Here is a 22,548-nt window from a genome sequence, read left to right on the forward strand (position 1 = left end):
AAGTTTTTTAGTTATGTGCTGTTGAAGTGAGCACTAATCCAAAATTTTGAGGAAGAACTGGCCTTCACAGATGTTCTGCTGGATATATATTGAGCAAAGATATTCTGCTGCATATATTGAGCAATGCTAACTGCTCTCTAGTTTAAATTCTTACTTACTCAAAAGGGAATTCCATACCAATACAGCTGTGCTATTTCGTGAACTTTTCATAGCTACATGTAGATATCATCTTCTCTTATGCTTAAATACATCCTAACAGGACATAACGATCTTTTGGAATGTTTCTGAAGCATTTCAACAGCAGTAACCCAGGCAATGTACACTTGTATATATACTTATTAACAAAATTTAAACATAACTCAGGAAGCTGCCAAAAACATTGTAAAATGTTCAGCCATTGCAACTATTTTCAGCAAACCTCCTAACTTTCATTAGGGAATTTAAGGCCTGAATTCAGGTGACTGAGTGCAGTAAGTATTTAGTAAAAGTTGCAGACATGCTAATGACATCAAACCGACTGATAACATCATGATCTTTCAAAAAAAAAGACCACTCACTGATAAAGAAGCTAGGCAATCTGAACATTCTCCTAGGAGATGAATCTTACCATATAACACTTAGAAGAGAAACTTGCTACTGTCTATAGAAACAGCAGCATGTACCAACACTAATAAGAAAAAAAAAACCCCAGTATTGAAAAGCTATGTCTACCTTTCCTGTCTTCCAGGATAATGGGACAGAAGAGCTTCCCTGGAAACTTTAAAGCATGTTATAAACACATAAATGATTTTCAAAAACACATATTCCAAAAATGTATTTTGTCGCCAGAAAAGGAAAAATACGGGAAATGTCTATCCAAGCTAAATAATAATGATAGCTACACTTTAAAAATAAAACTGCTACATAGATGAAATCTTAATTGAAAATGCTGAGCCTTTGGTCATACTAGTACAGTGTTAAATCAGTCAGCACTGGAGATGAATTAGTTTAATTTTAAACTAGTCATTCTTAACCACTATACAAAAATGTGTTCCTTCATACATTATTGTGTTGCTGTGGTCTTGAACAAGAGTTCGGGCTCAGAACATTTACTCATAACTCCTTTGCTATAGACTGAATTGTGTGTCCCCCCTAAATTCATATGTTGACATCCTAAATCCCAACGTGATGGTCTTTAGAGATGGGGCCTTTGGTAGGTAGTTAGCATTAGATGAGGTCATGACGGTAGGGCCCTCACGACGGGATTTGTGGCTTTATAAGGGAAAGAGGGAGATGTTCCCTTTCCACCCTGTGAGGACAGAGTGAGAAAATGGCTGCCTGCAAAACAGAAAAAGCGCTCTTACCAGGAACCCGATCAGCTAGAACTTTGATCTTAGTTGGACTTCCCAGCCTCCAGAACTGTAAGAAATAATGTCTACTGTTTAAGCCACCCAGACTATGGTATTTTGCTATAGCAGCCCAAGCAGACTAATACATCCTCTCCCAAATGGTAAAGGCCATAACCAGGCAGTAGCAATACAAAGATGAGTAAGGCACATTCTTTGCTCTGTGCCAAAATCTCAATCCCTGATTGCAACGGCACTACTTCCCCCAGGAATTTGCCATCACAATTTCTGCTCCATTCTACCTATGGGAGCCTATGATGGTAGTGGCTCTGAGCCAGGGAAATTTCTACTTTCAATACCTGACCAATTTGGATTAAGAGAATAGATGATCACTCCTTTAAGCCCTTTTACCACTAGGGTAGAATATGGAAAAGCAAATTCAGCACTGTTAAAGCAAAAGGTACACAAAGAAAAGTAGAGCCCACAGAATCTCATTGTGGAGAAACAGGTTAAAGACAGATTATGAGCTTGGTTTTGTACGTACTAAGTTTGAGGTCTCTATTAGACCTCTAGCAGAAATACTAGTATCTCCATACATATAGTATATGTCTGACAGACTGAGGATGGTCCAGGTTGAAGATAAAAGCTTGACAATTGTCAGCATATACAGATCATGCATCCTCAACAGGGAGCAAAAACTGGCTCTTTGGAAGGGGAGATCTTAGACAGTACAATAGTCTGCAGCTCTCCAAAGGGCCAAAGCACATAAACAAATACACAGTATATGTGATATTAAAATGCCACGGGAGGATGTGATTAGGAAAAAAAGTCCAAAACAGCTCTTTGGAGTGTGACAATAGTGAAAAAAGGTTTGAAAAACACTGATATAAATAGTATTCAAGGCAATGAAAGTGGATGTGATCCAAGAGAATGAAGGTAGAATTCCTGGCCTTCAATGTGAAGAGGTCAGGGAGATGATGAGATATCAGCAAAGGAGATCAAAAAGCTGCCAGAGAAAAAGAAGAAAAATTAGGAGATTAGAGTCCTGGAAGCCAAGTGAAGAAGTTATTTCAAGGAAGAGTGTTGATCAACTGTGTCAAATGCTAAAAGACCAAATAAAATGAGAGCAATGCCAAAAAGTGAAAGTGCAATCAAGAGGGGTTTTTTTTTAGATGAGAGAAATAACAGCATTCCAAGATTTTGACAGAAGTGATTCAGTGAAGAAAATGTTGATGATGCAGGACAAAGAGAACTGATGGAGTGGTACCTTTGGACAGGACAAAGGGGACAGAATCCAGTGCACAAGTGGAAGAATTTGGCCATAAATAGGAATGGAGTTTATCCATGGCAAAGCAAGGAAGGCAGAGTTACAGGCGCAGATACTGGTACTCGCGTAGATGTGGTAGCCTTGCAGAAGTTCTTTTCTGATTGCTCATATTTCTCAGTGGTGAAATGGTAAGCAAGGTCATCGGCTTAGTGTGGGTGAAAAAATAAACACTAACAATTGTATGACACAAGTCAGCTAGAAGGGGCTGGCCCTGTGGCTGAGTGGTTAGGTTCAGGAGCTCCACTTCGGTGCCACAGGGTTTTGCCGGTTTGGATCCTGGGTGTAGACATGGCACTGCTCATCAAGCCAGGCTGAGGCAGCGTCCCACATGCCACAACTAGAAGGACCCATAACCAAAAATATATACAACTATGTACCAGGGGGCTTTGGGGAGAAAAAGGAAAAATAAAATCTTAAAAAAAAAGTCAGCTAGGAAACAGTGAATGGGCTAGAGAGATATGACTTCTTATTCAAGGAAAGTAGCCATGAAATTAAATCGTGATCAGTCAGCAATAACTATGATTTTTCCCCCTCCAGTCAATTTCAGACAATGAAGAAAGGGCAAGGATGTTTAAAATATATATAAGGGAGTGATCTGCGGTTTTGCCAGTCAAGAGAGGGGCAAGGTAATTGAAGTTACATGTACAAGGGAGTGCTTATAAGAAAGCAAGTGAGGACACGAGGGGAGGAAGGAACAATAAAAAGTAGCAGGATTATATATCCTGGTGGGGTCAAAAGATTAGAGGAGTCAGGACACTAGAGGGAATATGCTGGAAAGACAGAATGTGACTGAAAACTGGGATGCTTGAAACAGAGATTATGGAGATACTGCATGGAGACGTCAGAGTATAGTGAGCTAAGGCCAAGGGCAAGATCACTGAAAAGAAGGAAGGCAAGAAGTTCAAAGAACTGAGAGGTCAGGGCACTAGAAGGATCATCTATACATGAATGTTGCAATTAGGAGGGAATAACAGTGACTCAGGAGCAAAAAGCTTCAAAGAATTAGGGAAGTTGGCAACGTCTGATCTTCTCTTGGGTAACCAAGTAAGGATGTTTCCATTAACGAAGATAAGAAATACAGGACATACAGAAATCCAGAGATAAAGGCAATGGATTCCATTTTTTATTAATTTAATTTGAAATACTGGCAGGAAATCCACGTGAAAATATCTAGAAAGCAAATCTGAAATCCAAGAGAAAGATTAGATCTGAAGGAGCATTTTAAGAAAGTTTTTATTTAAAAAAATTTTTATTACAAAAAATTGCAAACATCTATACTATAAATGCCAAATATCCTTCATTTAGTTTCAATTTTTAACACATAGCTAATCCTGTTGCCAATCCTCCCACTACCATGAGTGGATTATTTTGAAGCAAATACTAGATATCATATCAATTCATCCACATTTACTTCAGTATGTATGGAGATACAACTTTACAGATTTTTACATCCTGCTTTAAAAAAAATCCCTTCTAATGCATCTATTTTTCTTTTTCCCCCAGATATTTTAATACAGCTAGGAGGGTTTTTAGTAAATTAGACCACATACTATTGATGTGTTTTAAAATTACATTAGGGATATGATCATAAAAAAACTAAAACAAATCATCCTTACCACAGTTCAAGTTTCAACTCCACTTCCCATATATCTCTACGCCTGGCTTTGTGCTGTGCTTACTATGGTTTCTCTCAATCCCAGATACATTATACCATATATGCTCACCTACACACAATGAACAACCCCCTTCCACCCTTCAACCCTGGTAACAAAGATAGCTGACCTTAAGACTAGGATATCAATATACCCCAAGGCCTTATTTCCATCAATTGATAAATGGAGTATTATTCAGGCACAGAAAAGAATAAACTACTGAAATATGCTACAACATGGATACACTCTGAGTGTGAATTATGCTAGGTAAAGAAGTTAGACATTAAAGGTCATGTAATATGGTTCCACTTATCCGTAACATCCAGAACAGGCAAATCCATAAAGATAGAAAGTTGATTAGTGGATCAACAGGAGCTAGAGTGAGGTGGGATGTAGAGTGACTGCTTATCTGTGTATGGGTCTCTTTTGGGGGCAATGAAAATGTTCTGAAATTAGATAGTGATAATGGTTGCACAACTTTGTGAATATACTTAAAATCAGTGAATTATACACTTTAAATGGGTGAAATGTTTTTCCCATCTGGAATTTTAGTTTTTCCTTCTTTTTCTTTATTGAGATATAACCAACATGTTAACATTAGTTTCAGGTGTACAGCAAAATGATTCAGTATTTGTATATATTGTGAAATGTTCACCACAATAAATCTAGTTAACATCCATCACCACACACAGCTATATATCTTTTTTTCTTGTGATGAGAATTTTCAAGATTTGTTCTCTTAGCAACTTTCAAATATACAATACAGCATTATTAACTATAGTCACCATGCTGTACATTATAAGCTATTACTTATTTATTTTACATTTGGAAGTTTGTACCTTTTGATCCCCTTCACCCATTTCATCCATCTCCCACTTCCTGCCTCCAGCAACCACCAATATGTTCTCTTTGAGTATGGTTTTTGTTTTGTTTTTTAGACTCCATATATAAGTGAGATCATATGGTATTTGTCTTTCTCTGTCTGACTTATTTCACTTAGCATAACACCCTCAAGGGCCATCTATGTTGTCGCAAATGGCAAGATTTCCTTCTTTTTATGGCTGAATAATATTCCACTGTATATTCACACCACATTTTCTTTATCCACTCATCCACTGATGGACACTTAGGTTGTTTCTATGTTATGGGTACTGTAAATAAAGCTGCAATGAACACAGGGGGCAGATATCTTCCCAAGATAGGATTTTGTTTCCTTCAGATAAATACCCAGAAGTGGAATTACTGGATCATACAGTAGTTCTATATTTTTTGAGGAACCTCCATACTGTTTTCCATAGCGGTTGCACCAATTTACATTCCCATCAACAGAGTACAAGGGTTCCCTTTTCTCCACATCCTTGCCAACACTCTCTCTTTCTTGTCTTCCTGATAACAGCCATTCTAACAGGTGTGAGGTGCTACCTCATTGTGGTTTTGACGTGCATTTCCCTCATGATTAGTGATGTTCAGCACTTTTTCATGCACCTGTTGGCCATCTGTATGTCTTCTTTGGAAAATGTCTATTCAGAACCTCTGCCCATTTTTTAATAGAATTGTGAGGTTTTTTGCTATTGAGTTCTTTATACATTTTGGGTACTAACCGCTATCACATATATAATTTTTGACTATTTTCTCCCATTCAGTAGGTTGCCTTTTCATTTTGCTGATGGTTTCCTTCACTGTGCTTTTTAGTTTGATGTAGTGTCGTTTATTTTTGCTTTTGTTGCCTAAAGAGGGTGAATTTTATGATATTTGAATTATACCTCAAATAATAAAAAAGAAAAGAAGCAGGTCACAGTAACTAGGGAAATAGAAGAGGACCAATGACAGAACTCTGGGAAACACCAACATTTAAGAGGGAGACAAACAGCAAGAACTTAGGAGATCAAGAAGAATAGTTCAAGAAGTAGGAAGAGAACTCATATAACAGGGTACAACCAAGTCCAAGGAAACAATTTCAAAAACTAGGAGATACAGAAAAAGTACCAAAATTGACAAAAAATTATGAAAAAATTTCCACCTTTACTAGTAATAATGTAAATTTAAATAACATTCACTATTTTTGCCTATGAAAAGATTTTTAAAAAACAACTTTCCTGAGAGAGTAATTCACCTAACACCAACCCTGGTGGTCCAGTGGTTAAGATTCTGCGCTCTCGCTGCCGAGGCCCCAGGTTCATTTCATGATTAGGGAATCACACCACACCACCCAAGTATCAGATGTCATACTGTGGCTGCTGCGTGTTGCTGTGATGCTGAAAGCTATGCTACTAGTATTTCAGGGTCACCTATGGTGGACAGGTTTCAGCAGAGTTTCTAGATTAAGACAGACTAGGAAGAAGGACGACTTCTGAAAAAACCGGCCATGAAAACTCTATGAATAGCAGCAGAGCATTGTCTGATAAACCACTGGAAAGTGAGAGGATGGTGCAAAATAATGGGAAGGGTTTCACTCTGCTGTACACAGGGTCACTCAGAGTAAGAATCGACTCAATGGCACTAACAACAAAATTCACATCACATAAAATTCATCCATTTAAAGTATACAATTTAATGGTTTTTAGTATACTCACAGATATTTGCAACCATCACCAGTCAATTTTATAACATTTTAATCACCTCAAAAAGACATTCCATGTCCTTCAGCTATTGCTCCTCCATTCCGCCAAAACCAGCGACCCCCACCCCATTATAAGCAATCACTAATCTACTTTCTGTCCCTATAAATTTGCCTATTATTGACATTTCACATAAAGAGAATCATATAATGTGGTCTTTCGTGCCTGGCTACTTTCACTAACCATAATGTTTTCAAGGTTTGTCCATGTTGTAATATTCCATTATACAAATAAATCACATTTGTTTATTTATCCGCTGATGGATATGTGGGCTGTTTCCACCTTTTGGCTATTACAAATAATGCTATAAACATTTATGTACATGCTGTCATATGGACAGATGTTTTCATTTCTCTTGAGTATATTCCGAGGACATAGCATTGTTTTGTTTTGAAGACTACTTTTTTAGAGCAGTTTTAGCCTTATGTAAACAGCAAAACTGAGCAGAATGTACAAAGATTTTCCATATATCTCATGCCCCCACACACGCATAGCCTCTCTCATTATCAGCATCTCCCACCAGGATACTACATTTGTTAAAACTGATGAACCTACACAGACATGTTATAATTACCCAAAGCCCATTATGATTCACTAGGTGTTGTACATTCTCTATGTATAATGACACTACAGTATCCATATCCACCATTATAGTATCATACAGAGTATTTTCACTTTCCTAAAAATCCTCTGTGCTCTGCCTATGTATCCCTCCTCCCACTCCCTACCCCCGAAAAGATTTTCAAAAACATAAATTGTTGAGGATGTGAAGACACGGGTAATCTATTCATCGCTGGTATTAAGTTCATAATTCATTCAGTCAATATTCAGTGAATGCCTGCTATGTGCAAGCATCATACTGGATGTTAGGTTTATAGTAGAGAACCAAAGAGACATGGTCTATGGCTTCAAAAAAAATCATAAAAATAAATGCATACTTACAAAGTATGACAAAGTTTATTAAGGAAATGTAAAGTGTACTGAGAGAGAATAGGAGATCAAATTGTGATTTGAGAGTCAGGAAAGGCCCCTCTGAACAAGTATAAAAATAATATTTGAGCTGAGAACTAAAAGCAAAAATCTAGTCAGGCAGAGGGGGTAAAAAGAAAGTTTTAGGTGAAGGGAACAATATGTGCAAAAGCTCTGAGGTCGGAGAGTCACTAAAAGAGGGCCAGCGAGGCCAAACACTGGAAGCAAGTGGGTAAGTGTGGGAGATGAGACCGGAAAGCTAAGAGCTTGATCATACAAAGCCTTGAAAGGTCATGTGAAGGATCATCTGTTGCACATCCTCCAAAACCTTGATATTCTGATAATCTTTCCTTGTTCTTTATTTTCAGTCTCTTCTCATCCCTTCAGCTTCTTTCCTTCAACTACAAATATGCTGATTTGATTTCTCTCCGTTAATCAAAGAACAAATCACTGGGTGGCTGGCTGTGCACCTTCCACTTCCTCCATAAAAATAAAAGCTCCATGTAGACACAAATTTTTGGTCTGTTTTTTTTCCCCATTGCTGTATCCTCAATAGCTAGCATGGCACCTAAAGTACTCAATACATATTGCTTGAATGAACACACAAACAATACACATACTCACCCAATCACCCTTCCAATCAAGGGCTGGTGTTTTGAGTAATTTCCTGGAATTAAGGAAATACTCATAGAACAGTTAAAGAACAGAGAAGTAACTGGCTTTAAGAGATTAAGTTCATTGATTCTGGACTCAATAACAAGACAATCTACTTAAGTGAGTTAACCAACTACAAACTGATAGAAATAGAGAAGTAATTCATTAGCATAATTTATTTAACGGTGTTCAGAGTTTAAAAAAATCCCAATAAATTATTTAGTAAGGCTGTTCAAGTTTATTAGGTTAAAAATTTTATTTTTCAAATGTTTTGAATTAAAAAAAAATCAGGGGCTGGCCCCGTGGCCGAGTGGTTAAGTTCGCGCGCTCCGCTGCAGGCGGCCCAGTGTTTCGTTGGTTCGAATCCTGGGCGCGGACATGGCACTGCTCCTCAAGCCACGCTGAGGCAGCATCCCATGTATCACAACTAGCAGAATCCACAACGAAGAATATACAACTATGTACTGGGGGCTTTGGGGAGAAAAAGGAAAAAATAAAATCTTTAAAAAAAAAAAAGAAATCATATTCTTCTCATAATTAGACATAACGCATGACATCTTGTTTTTCTATATTGGCTGTCACAGAACTAGAACTTAGATGTTTTTCATTATATGTCTGGACCTCATTAACACTTGATAAATTAAACATCTTTTACGGGCCATTTAACTTCAGAAAAAAAACACTACAGGCACAGTATGAACTCCATAACCCAAGCTGGCAAATCTCCAAAGTGTATGTTGTATACTGTATGTACAAGGGAATGAGGAAACAGGCACTTTCGCAGATAGGAAGGTAAACTCACATACTCTCTATGGAAGTAAATTGGCAAGATCTATCAAAATTAAAAATATACAATTCTCTGACCCAGCAATTCTACTTCTAGGACTTTATCCTACAGATACAGTCATGTATGTAAAAAATGACAAAAGTTCAAGATTATTCAATACAGTATTGGCTATGTAGTAGCTACAGACTGGGCACAATCTAAATTGTGGTAATTTAATCACTAGTAAAATGCAGCTATGAGAAAGAATAAGAAGATTATTTATATATTCAAAGGTTCTCCAAGATATTTGTATTAAGTGAAAACAAAATTAAGAAGCACCAGCGTGTATAATATACCATCTGTAGGGAAAATGTACATATTTACACATCTATATATATATAGATACACAAACACACACTTGCTTGAAAACGCAAAACAAATACCTCTGCGGAAATATAAAAAGAACCTGGTAATATCAGTTTCTTGGAAGAAGAACCAGGTGGCTGGGGCCAGCACAGGTAGGATAGAGACGTCTCAATATATACCCTTTTGGAACTTAATTATTAACCATGGAACTATAGTGCTATTCAAAACAGGTAATTAAATGTAAAAAGAAAGTTAAAAGTGTACATTAAAAGTAATGACACGGGCCAGCCTGGTGGCACAGCAGTTAAGTTCACATGTTCTGCTTCAGCAGCCTTGGGTTCACCCATCCGGATCCCAGGTGCGGACTTACGCAGCGCTTGTTAAGCCATGCTGTGGCAGGCATCCCACATATCAAATAGAGGAAGATGGGCATGGATGTTAGCTCAGAGCCAGTCTTCCTCAGCAAAAAGAGGAGGATTGGTGGCAGATGTTAGCCCAGGGCTAATCTTCCTCAGAAAAAAAAAAAAAGGCAATGACACATACCTTGTCATGTCATACTCTTGATGCCCAGAGAATGAACACAAACCAATTTTTTTCAGAATGTCAAAATTCAAATAGACAAGAGTAGTGAAAGAACAGCACAGCTGGAAGTTCACTTCATTATTGGTTCAGCAAATAGATAATTTACTAAGGATATAGGTGCCCTCTGCAAGGCACTGCGGATACAAGGGCACTTGGGTCTGACTAGAGATAATTAAACAGATAGTATAATCCTTTTGGTGATTTGACAGAGAAAATAGAAGGGACTCAAGTAACATAAAGCAGGGGATCCATCCTAGTCTAGGAATCATGGAAGGATGGAATGTTTAACAGGGACAAAAAAGAGCAACAGCACTAGCTAGGTTAGGTAGAAGTGGAGTGTTCTAAGAAGAGTTCAGGGTGTCTAGAGGACCTCAAGTAAACAGCAAGAAATGAGACCAGAGAGGGAGGTCAGATGGGTCAGGGACTAGAGTAAGCTACATCAGAATTGAGGTTTATCCAAAGGGCAACAGAGGCAGAGGGAGAGATCAAAAAGTTTTAAGCAGGTGATCAAGGGCTCAAATTCATATGTTGGAAAGATTACTCTGAAAGAATAATCAACCAAAGGTGGAGAGACCTAGTAGGAATTTGTTGTAACAGTACAGGCAAGATATAATGCTAGCCTGACCAAAGTTACAGTGTGGGGATGGAAAAAGTATATGGATTGAAGAGGTACTTGAGCAGTTAAACTAAGAGAACGTGATGATAGGATAGAAGTTAAGAGAGAAGAAGTCGTCAAGGAAGACATCCAGGTTTCTGATTTGGGCAATAGGGTGAAGGGAAGTGATGAAACATACTGAAGAAGTAGATTTGGGGAGTGGGTGATGGGTTCAATTTTGAACATGCTGAATTTGAGACATCCAAGTGCAGATAATCAGTAACCCGTCAGAAATACAAACACTACACATCTGCAGCTAGCCTAGGGTAAAGAGAAGCATTTAGTTCACCCAGAGAGAGAATACAGTGTGAGAAGTATTCCAGGGTTAGGCCCAAGCCCTGAAGAACACCAACTTTTAGAGAACAGAGAGAGAAAGCAGCACCTGTAAAGATTAAGGAAAGTTATGAGGGGTTGGAGGAAAACAAGTCTTTATCTACTTTTAATTTAGCTAAGGAATGGCTCTTAATGAAACACAAAAAAAGCACGTAAGGTTAAAAGCAATGTATCACTCTTAATAAAACAACACCCCAAAGAGCCTACAACGGAAATACATAGATAATTAGAGCCATGTTGTAGTCCACTCTCAGTATTAGGTAAAATTGGAAAAAATAAAAAATGCATCCCATATATTATCCCAAAACAATTTCCAACAACAGTTCTACAAAAACAAAGATCACTGAATCTAGACAGGCCCCCAAATTCATCAATTATGCCAGCAGACTCCTACTTAATTGCTACAATCTGTTATATTTTCCTGACAATATAGCTGCTCCTCTAATAAGAAGCATTCTTTCACATGATGGCTTTTGTACCTGTCTAAACTTTGAAAGTTTTGTGAGCAAGGAGGGCCTAAACTTAGACAATGGCGGAGAGACAGGAAAAGATCAGAATGTCTTTTTCAAAAGAAATTATAGAGCCACAGAGCACTTGCATTGAGTACAACAGCTTTTTAATATTCTGTTGTAACCGACATCAAAGCCTTTTCTAGGGTAAGGTCCTATTATCTATTCCCTCAAAGGCATCAGATGAAGGGTCATGCAGCAAATGCTAGTTGGAGTAATAAAAACACTTGAAGGCAATCTATACCATAGAAAGAAAAATGAAAGCATTATTTAACTAATGATCTTACTTCCAATGCCTGGAACCTCCACAGTACACAAAGAATTCTAAACGAATTAGAGTGTAGCGGACTTTAGAGGCAGACAATCTATGTTCTAATCTCATATTTGCTACTTACTTTATATATGACCTTGGACAAGTCAATTTCCTCCTTGTAAAAATATACGCAAGTTTTGACCAATAGCAGTATTTCATCAGAGAGCTGTCTTGTGATTAAATTCTCAGACTTGCTTCACTAATTAGGGCCTCTAATTTGTTCTCATTTCCTAAAAATCATATCAGTAAATCATTATATCCATATATCTTTAGTAGTCCAGAGTAAACTACAGGCTTAAAAATACTAGCCCCCCCCCCCACCCAAAAAGTTTAAAGCTCTCACACCCAACTCACTTTTCATGAGATGACACATAATTAGATTTCACGTGAATATCTTGCAGCAGGAATTCCCTATAGTTTAACTAGAACAGGTAAAGTCTTATTTCAATTCAACCCTGGCTAACCTCACGGATGAAGCTTCTAGATACTGCCTGGACATTTGTCATGGCATTCAAACTATAAACTCAAAATGTCCATGGGCCAAAGTAAAGAAATGGGGCTAAGGTTGCTTAGCAAATCTCAATCTTCTCACTGCACTATAGCTCATTTTAAAAATTTTGTCAGCAAACCTTAAATCTCTCATATTGGCCAAGAGACTAAGCCTAACAAAAATGAACAGCAAAAACTGACCATAACCACAACCCTATATGGTTGATCCTCATTATTAAAATATTATAAGTTCTTGTTCATTAATTGGTCCATTATTTCAAGAGGAGCTTTGACTTTTAACATCCAAAGTTTGCATATTCCCTCCTCTTTTTAAAATAGATTTACTTTTTAGAGTAGTTTTAGGTTCACTGCAAAATAGGGCAGAAGGTACAGAGATTTCTCATATACCCCCTTGCCCCCACATACCCACAGCCTCCCATACTACGAACACCTCACACAGGGTACACTTGTTACCACTGATGAACCTACACTGACACATCAATACCCAAAGTCCATAGTTTACATTAGGGTTCACTCTTGGTGTTGAATCTTCTTTGGGTTTTGACAAATATATAACATGAATCCACCATTACAGTATCATACAGAATAATTTCACTGCCCTAAAATCCACTATGCTCTGTCTACTCATCCCTTGATTACCCCTTTTTAAGTCCTAAGCTGCAAATTACAGTTGAGAGATTCTAAATGCTGAAATGACATTCAGAATCTTAAGGATGAAAAGGGAAGGCAAAAGCCAAGGCAGAAAAAAATAGGCCAAAATAACAGCAAAGGAAAAGTAAAGGCGAGCAGTTGCATTTCAAGAATCAAAACACTACATCCCTTAAAGAGCTGAACCCAGATCCTTTAAGTACTGGTTCTCCTTCCCATTCCCTTCCAGGAATTCTGAGAGGTCTTGGCTAATATACTGTAACTGAGGCTTCTTAAGTAAGCAAAGCAGTTAGCTATAGCTTAAGTAAACTCCTGATCTATATTTAAACATTTATTGGAAGTGACTCATACCTTAGACTCACTTACTTTTAAGATATTAGTGGCAAAGACTATAAACAGACTGAGTTGAATGCTCTCTCTGATATTACACTGGACACAGGCTCTAAAGTCCTCTACACTGTAATCACAAATAAGATTATCTTGATTAAACAGAACGAAAGAGATTTTATAACCTATACTCAGACTTTCCAAATGTGAAGTCCATTCCTTTCAACACATCTGTCCTTTACTCAACACAAGTGACACAGCAGCATACAATATCAATTCTTTTTGCAGTGCTCTGTATCTTATCTGTTCCTTAATCACTGCTCACCCTCCTAGACTGATGCAATCTTATCCTTGCTGGCTCTCATTTTCAGTACTACTCTCCCTCTAATCTATCACTAATCATGAGCTAACTCTTATTACTGCTCTCAGGAGATTAAGCCCTACAGTAGTTTCCAAGTGTCCTAGAAATTAATTCCAAGATGCCTTACCTTACCTTTGTTTCCAAGTCTTTAAGAAGATGCCTTATATTACCCCTCCCTTTCCTTATTTTCCTCACCTATCAGCCTCCCATCTGCCAGTTTTAAGTGCCCTTTACCTGACAATTCTCCATTTCCAGCTCAAGGATCTCTCACATGTTGTGCCACATGCCTGGAATGCATCCTTCACCCCATGGCAATCTGCTGGTCATCTTCCTCCCACCTTTAAATTTAAAACTTGACTCACCATCAAGTCTTGTCAGATCACTGTTAGGAGATGCTACTTTTTCTAAGATAATGGATCACAACCCTGGGTGCACACTGAAATCACCAGTGTGTATGAGTTAAGTTTCATCAGTATATGAGGCATTTTAAAATAAAATACTGATGGCCGGGCTCCAGCTCAGACCAATTAAAACAGAATCTCTACGCAAAGGACCCAGATATTGGTGGTGATGGGTTGAAGGTTGTTTGTGTATTGTTTGGGTAGTTTTTTCCAAAGACCCTCTAGGGGTGTGAACCTATACTAACGCTACCCAGTCTAGAAACAGAATGCCCACAACTACATTTATCCAACATGTTCTCTTTTGATAGCCTTTAGATATCAAAACAAAGGTTAAAAGTGGGGCCAGGCCGGTGGTATAGGGGTTGAGTTTGTGTGCTCTGCATTAGTGGCCCAGGGTTCACTGGTTCGGATCCCGGGAGCAGACCTATGCACTGCTTATCAAGCTATGATGTGGCAGGTGTCTCACATATAAAATAGAGGAAGATGGGCATGGATCTTAGTTTAGGGCCAGTCATCCTCAGCAACACCAAGAGGACTGGTGGTGGATGTCAGCTCACAGCTAATCTTCCTCAAAAAAAAGAGAAAAGGTTAAAAGTTATAAAGTTAAAACTCAAATGGGTATTAGAGAATACAAAATAGGCCAGTAACGACAAATAATACCAACTGCAACCAACTCATGGGGATACCATGACTGGTGATGCTGTATTAAGAAGAATTCTGAGGCTGAATACAGGTTCATCAGGAAAGCATGCCAGGAGGGATAAGGATATTGGTCATGGGCAGGGGAGGTGAAAGAAAGGCATGACTACAAGCTTGATTATAGTGGGTAGGGAGAAAAATAAGTAGTACCAAAAATGAGAAAGACCTAGGCAAGGACTAGATTCAGAAGCACCAGGGTTTTAAAACAGACACCTCCCCCATCATTTTACTCTTGGGAGACAGAAACAAAAGTTAACTTAAGGTTAACCAACAATGAAAAGATATTCCATTTTGTGTAAGTTTTGACTGGACAAATCCCAATGACCATATAAACTTGAATTTATTTAGCTCTCTATATTAAGTACATGGCCTAGCATTCACTATATGTAATGCAAGCACTTAAATGTTTAATATGGTGAGGTCCTAATGTCTATTTTCACCTAGGCACTACCATACCATTAGTGTTGCTTTAATCAAAAGAGCTGGGGTGTGATGGAAGGGCAACCTAAGCTATGCGTGTTCCGCAACTGGATCAGAAGAGTGCTAGTTTTATCAAGGGCTTAAAAATTATAGCTAGTCTTAAGCTCAAAACTACGATTTTGGTGCCGGTCCAGTGGCATAGTGGTTGGGTTCGTGCACTCAACTTCAGGAGCCCTGGGTTCAAAGGTTCAGATCCAGGGCACAGACCTATGCACTGCTTATCTAGCCACGCTGTGATAGGCGTTCCACATATAAAACAGAGGAAGATGGGCACAGATGTTGGCTCAGGGCAAAGCTTCCTCAGTAGAAAGAGGAGGACTGGCAGCAGATGTTAGCTCAGGGCTACTTTTCCTCAACCAAAACAAAACAATTATGATCTCAAAACAAATAAACACCTTTAAAGATTAGTTTAGGTTACAGGAGAGAGGTGTTAAAAGCAAAGTGGGTGGTGGGGCTGGCAGAGTTGTTAAGTTCGTGCACTCTGCTTTGACAGCCCAGGGTTCACTGGTTTGGGTCTCGGGCACAGACCTACACACCACTTATCAAGCCATGCTGTGGCAGGCGTCCCACACATAAAGTAGAGGAAGATAGGCAAGCATATTAGCTCAGGGCCAATCTTCCTCAGCAAAAAAGAGGAGGATTGGCAGCGGACGTTAGCTCAGGGCTAATCTTCCTCAAGGGAAAAAAAAAAAGCAAAGTGGGTGGTTGAATTCAAGAATTAAGCTTTGCAAAAAAATTAATGTAAGTATACCTGTGACTAGAAAGAATGGGTCGGAATCTCTCTCAAGAAATCCTGTTCTGGATTTTCCACACTCACTTTCTTCCCTATTCAGACAGACACAGGCTTAACTTGCTCTTCGCTATTTTCTCTAGTTTTTTTAAAAAATCATGACACATAAAACAAGTTGACACATAGCCTTTCTCCAGAGTTCTAAAATTTTTATCATAAGAATCAAGTGACTGGGCAATAAATATAGATTCCTAACTTAACTGTGGTAATTATGGAAGCAATAAGTGACTGACTATTGAAAAGGGCTTTAAAGCCTTAGATTGATAAATCTTAACCCTCATAGCTAATACACTGTCAGAAGTCAATCTGGCAAACTTAAGCAATGTTATCAATTACAGGTTTCCTGAACCTCTTGGGTAGTCGCAGAAAGAATTTTACCACAGGGGCTTTTATATCTCAAAAAAAAAAAAAATCAAAGTACACCAAAGTATACAATTTCATACCCCCATCAGCAAACATATGCCAGCACTTAAAGAGAGCGCTAGGAGTGAAAGACTCAGGCATTGGTCCAGGCTAAGACCTTTACTAAGCATGTGATCTCGGCAAGTAACCCAGTCTCAGGTTCTTCATCTGTAAAACAATGAGTCTACCACCTTCCTATCCTGCTTACCTCATCTCTGTGAGGATCCAATTAGATACACCTGTTTGGAAAACCATGCAGGCCTAACAAATACATATATGGAACCATTATCATGCTAGTTACCTTGTAAAAGCAAATTATTAATCCACAAATTTCCCTATTCCACCCACTCCATAATCAGAGTCACACAGTTGTGCCTAAAGAACAACTATATTGCTATATGGTTCATTTTTATTACCTAAATTCACACAGTCTGTTCTCTAAAAACCTACACAGTACTTGAATGATCATTCAAAGATATGTAAAGATGAACAAATGAAAGAATAAATGAGGCAAAGTAAGTAGAGAATTAGGCCATTTAAAATCTTTTCTAAAGATTGCCCGCCTTAAACTCCAAGATTCCTGATGGCGTCTTTGAAATCTTCAGTTTCCTCTGGATTTCATATGCTTAATTAAAGCACTCTTTTCACCAACGTTTAATTAAGAAACAGGAATATTTTACTCCCACAATTTTGGGTTTTCTGACCTTCTAGTAACTATTCCCTGTCATTTTTTTACCAGATCATTCCAAGTGGGCTCCCAAACACTGCTCTCTATTGGCTATCCCATGAGTGAGAAGCAATCTCCTCCATCTTGACTGGGCTGTAGAAAGCTGTATATGGTTCCCAAATAACAGAATTCTCCCTTATACTGTCACAGTTCTTGATAGTCTTACTTGTCTATGCCATGCAAGACAAGTTCTGGCTGCCACTGACAAGCTCTATGAATCTCGACAAGTCACTTATGGTGACTTGGAACTCAGTTTCCTCAATTACAAAAATAAGAACTAGATTAACTCCAAGGATCTTTCTGGTTAAAATAGTCTATGATTCTCTTCTGATCACATGTATCAATACTGTGACTAAGAGACCCCAAAGAACAATCCCATCTAAGTTGCAGTGTCCAAATATTCAAAACATTTCTCATCCCTCCTGCAGTCACCAAAAGGCAGTCACAGCTACTAGAGAACGGCAAAGAAATGTTTTAACAGTGAAGTTTTCAAATTTCCCCTAAAGACCATCTAACTACACAATAGTAAGATTGTAGTTTCTAGAATCACTAGATTCTAAAAAGAAATTGAATCAGAAAAATAATAGGAAGACACATGCAAGAAAATAAATTATATATGTCTGTCCATTTCCAGAAACTACTCTAATTTCATACCAGGTTCTCTCCTGCGCTGGGAACAATCTCAGGAGTCCAAGTCTAACCTCTGTCACTTCTAACCTTAGAATATAAAAAAGGATTTGCCTCAGCAGATCACTCTATTTCAGTCAACTCAGGGGATCTTTAACTAAGAGGCCTGTAGTGGGTGTTGGGGGCCAGAGTAGGGAGGTGGTTGCACAGAATGAGCATATGGAAGAATTTCACTTCCTGCTAAGATTTCATCTGAACGGGTAACGAAAACAACATTTCAAAACCAAAAATCCTATAATGAATGATTCACTCAAAAACTATATGCAAGGAACTCTGCTAGGCATCTGGGGGGATACACAGATAAATTTAGGGAATTTAAGGGTCTATTACTAAATATTTTAATCCTGTAACACCCTGGGCTCTAGGTGAAGTGGGCATGGGTAGCCTGCCATCCCTCAATTGCGTTATCCACACCACCCCTTCTCCACTGCAGTTTGAAAATATGATATTAAGAGAAATGTACTCAAAAATCAATAGTTAAGGAAATATGCTGTCTCATAAGTGATACAGAATGACTTAGGATTTCAGAGGCTGACGGGCCATCTGATTTTAGTAATCAGTGAAGACTTACTGGGATTAGTTTTGAGCAGGGTCTTGAAACATAGGAATAAATCCATTTTAGTTTGCCTGTTTGCCCTTGGAATATGTTTTATTAATACATGAGCATCACTGATAGCAGAAGCATGCTCTTAATCAAGGACACAGATCCCGATTAGCAAGCATGCACAAAAACTTCAAGTCACCAGTTAACAGCAGTCTGAAGCATGAAGCAGCCCTTCTGCACTCATATGATTTCCATTGTCTCAAGCATTACATTAGTGATTTTCCAACTACAGAGTTTATTTTTGTTACAATCACCACTAGAATTTTATCCAATACAGATGTGCTATAGAAGTGGGAGGAAACAAAGCAGCTTTTTTAAAGTCAAAAAGGGAAAGCTTGAGGGGAGCCTCCCAGACATCAATTTCTACAGTGAAACACCACCGTCCAATGCAAATGATCATTCCCTTCTTTTCAAGTTCTCTACTTATCTTTTAGCTTCCACCAACTCCATCATGCATGTGAGGCGCACAAATATGTACATGACTATAGGTTAAGATAATTACACAATGCCATGATTTCCATTACTTCTCGTGGGCAAAATGCTTTCAAATGTTATTTTTAGGTTACTAGCACTTAAACACAAAGCTCTTATATGTCTGGGTTTCTGGTATAGACAGAAGGTGAAGGCTAAAAGAGTATTAAAAGGCTTTATCCTAGAACCCTAAAAGAACCATAATGGTTTCAAGTCCAATACGGTTAAATAAAAAGATGTTAGTCCAGAAAAAATAAAAATACACAAACCTTTCAAATGTCTTATGACAGTTTTTTCCTGACAGATTTTATAGTAACATTTATAATCATAATTAAAGGCTTAGAATGTAAAGGACTTACACCTTTTACTGCACCCCAAAATTTTAAATAATATGCAAATCCTACTTTTGCTAGTGTACAGTGAACCTGCATTTACCTAAAACAGAAATGAAAGTAACAGCACTGTTTAAGAAAGAGTAATTTTAAGGGAATATATAAAGAAATCCAACCCAAGTAAAGGAGATATCTCTTTCCCACTAGTGTTACTGGTAACTTCTAAAGCCCCAAGTAGTATAATTTATCTTTTCACATACAGGATAACGACGCTTCTAGTTGTTAACACAAATTACCTCAAACATAATGAAGGAAAAAAATCATTAGCTATATACAGTCTTCCAATATATCGCACAGCTAACATGAGAGACAATCTAGCTTCACATAACTCGGTCAGACTTGGTAGAAACCAAGAGGGTGTGGATGTGATAGCAACGTTACTAGGCTGGGTGATGATAAATAAGCCGCACATGAAAGGTATGGGTATAAGGGAGATGGAGTCAAGAACACCGCACACTTCTAGATGTTACACACCTCTAGTTCTTTCAATGTTCGAATTGAAAGAAAATTTTACTTATCTCCCTCTATGCGTTTTGTCCTTTACCATATAAATCATTTCCATGCCTGGCTGGTGTCTCACCCCGCACCCCAAGCTAGTGACATAAAACATTTTCCCCAAGAGGAACCTATAGAAAGGTACATAAGCCTAAGGCTTTTTTTCCCCGGAATGAAACACGTACATTCACCCCGCCTTACTCTCGGTTACCTCTCCAGAGGGTGTGAAACATCAACATCCGGTGCGGCCCCCACCCCTCAGGAGAGCTTCGCACCGCAGTGACCAGGCTCTATCCCTTCTCCGGCCCTTTCAGTCTCATCACCTTTGGCCAGCTCACGGAATACTTCTTCCCATTGCTCCCCCACCCTCATTCATGGCTGAACGCGACCTTCTCCGCATCCTTCTTCCAAGGAAGGGACTAGCAAAAAAGACAGATGCATGCTCGAGAAACGAAAGCCGAGGAAGCCTGACAACCAGACAGCAGTTGAAACCAACAGGCTTGGCCTTTCCCCTCCTCGGCCTCTGACCAGTAGTCGGTTCTCTAAATACTGAAATCCCTGGGCTGCACGCTTCCCCGCCCCCCACCCCCTCGGAGACGAGGCCGGAAAATGAAAAGGCCGGGGCGAAACGCGAGGCTGGGTCATCCCGAACGAAGCCCACGGCTCCTGGCCCCAGCCCCGGGCTGGAGCCCCCGGGGAGGATGGAGATGGCGGGGGTAGCTGGGGGCCTCCGGGCCGGGACCCTCCACAGCGCCGGCCGAAGCCCCCAGGGACGACGTGGCCTGTGACACCCGGGCCCTTCCCCGCCGCCCTCCCCCGACCGGCCCCCCGCAGGGCCCCTCCCGCCCCGGCACTGCAGCGGCCCGGGGCGGACCCCACGCCGGCCTCACTCGCACACAAGCCACACACAAAAGCGCCGCGGCCGCCGCCGCCTTCCCGCCCCCACAGCCCGGCGGAGCAATCAATGAGGCGGCCGGCGCCCGCGGCCCGCCGCGCACACCCGAACGCGGGGCCCGGCCGGCAGGGGCGGCGGCGCGGCTCACCATCGCTGCGCTTGATCTCCACGTAAATCCCGATCTGGATCTTGCCGAAGTTGGCCGTTGCCATCACCTCATCTGGAGCAGCGGCGGCGGGCCGAGGGAGGGGGACCGGAGGGCGGAAAAGGCGGGGAGGGGGCGGGGTAGGTGTGGGAGGGGGAGCGGTGGCCCGCGGCCGCGCCGGCCCGGGCGACAGCGTGAACGCGAGCCGGGGCCGCGAGGAGCAGCGGCGGGCTGGCGGGCGGAGGCCGCGGGCCTGCAGGCCGGCGGGAGGACGCGCACGCCGGGGCGTCGGGGTGAAGCGAGGGCCGGGGCCGTGAGGCGGCGCGGGGGAGAGTGGGAGGGCCCGCGCCGCCCGCCCGGCAGCCGACGCTGGGTAGGCGGGGCGCCGCGCGCCTGCGCAGAGCGCGCCGCCCGCATCTCTTCCTCTCGGGCCGGCCAGGCGCCGCTGCCTCCAGGCGGCCCCGCCCAGCCCCGCGGCGGGCAGGGTGGGCGGCGGCCGCCGTTTGGCCGGCGCGGGGAGCAGAGCGCGCGCAGCACTGCAGCCAACGACCCGGCGTCGCGTTTGATTTCAGCGCGCGGCCTAGAAGAGGCGGGAAGCCGCCGGCTGGTGCGTTCCTGTGTCTCTGGCTTCCGTGAATTGGCGCTGCTGCGGGGATGGATTAAGGGTCCTGTGGTTTCAGGGCTTTCCGGGGGAGCGTGGGGCTGAGGGATGTGAATTTAGCGGTTGCCCATTGTCAGCACGGGCTCAGGGTTTCATCTGAGAGTGTCATCTCTATTGCCACTTAGAGATGGCTGTCCCAAGTAACTGTCCCAAGGTTTCCCATCCAGTTACGGAGGAAGGGAAGAACTTTGAGGTGTCACCCTCCCTAAGTCAGAAGGAAGATCTGCTTCTTCATGGCTTTGCCATATAGGTCATTGCTGCTCAAAAAAGAAACCCTGCGGTGAGGCGGCCTTGACTGTTCCGTGTACGATGCATCTGATGCTGGTGTCCTGTCTCTGCTGTAGGGTTCACGACTTTATTGGCCCTGGCCCATAAACAATAACTATGATTCGAGGACAGAGGGCAGACACATAAGGTTGACTAAGGAATGTGCCTTTTCTGCAGTCACTTGACTAGTCTGACCACCTCGTCCTGTGGAAAGCCAGACTGCATCCTGGCAGAGCAGGAAGGCCATGTGGACAGGGACCATGGAAACTGTTTACAGCACCGTGTAAAACCTCCGAACGTGTCACTTTTGCTTCTAGTATTGGGACCTGATGTGAAGGAAACACACTTTCCGTGCCCTACTTTCTCTAGTCATTGTTAATCTCCCTGTAATAATAACTAAAACTATACAGCTTTAAAATTAAAAAATTGGAAGCTGGATATATGTATGTTAAGTGCATATGTGTATATATACACGTGCCTAGAGTTTTCAACCTAATGTAAGTAATCAAGTCAAGGA

The 22,548-nt window shown here is 40.8% G+C and overlaps 1 protein-coding gene and 1 long non-coding RNA gene across 5 annotated transcripts in view; one reads left to right on the forward strand and one right to left on the reverse strand.

Annotated features, from left to right (window-relative positions):
• KIF2A (kinesin family member 2A) overlaps positions 1-21,541 on the reverse strand; it is a 63,313-nt gene extending 41,772 nt beyond the window's left edge. For 2 of the 4 annotated variants that reach the window (XM_044772216.2, XM_044772205.2), the window contains exon 1: positions 21,107-21,541. In XM_044772216.2, coding sequence (XP_044628151.1) covers positions 21,107-21,170 — 64 coding nt within the window. In that variant the 5' untranslated portion in view covers positions 21,171-21,541. The remainder of the gene's footprint in view (positions 1-21,106) is intronic. The other 2 variants (XM_044772210.2, XM_044772195.2) reach the window with 2 other exon arrangements.
• The window catches only part of LOC106846772 (uncharacterized), a 108,359-nt gene continuing 107,298 nt past the window's right edge, over positions 21,488-22,548 (forward strand). The window contains exon 1 of the long non-coding RNA XR_011506444.1: positions 21,488-21,710. This is a non-coding gene — a long non-coding RNA (uncharacterized lncRNA). The remainder of the gene's footprint in view (positions 21,711-22,548) is intronic.

Source organism: Equus asinus, chromosome 10 (genome assembly GCF_041296235.1).
Source record: "Equus asinus isolate D_3611 breed Donkey chromosome 10, EquAss-T2T_v2, whole genome shotgun sequence".
Lineage (NCBI taxonomy): Eukaryota > Metazoa > Chordata > Mammalia > Perissodactyla > Equidae > Equus > Equus asinus.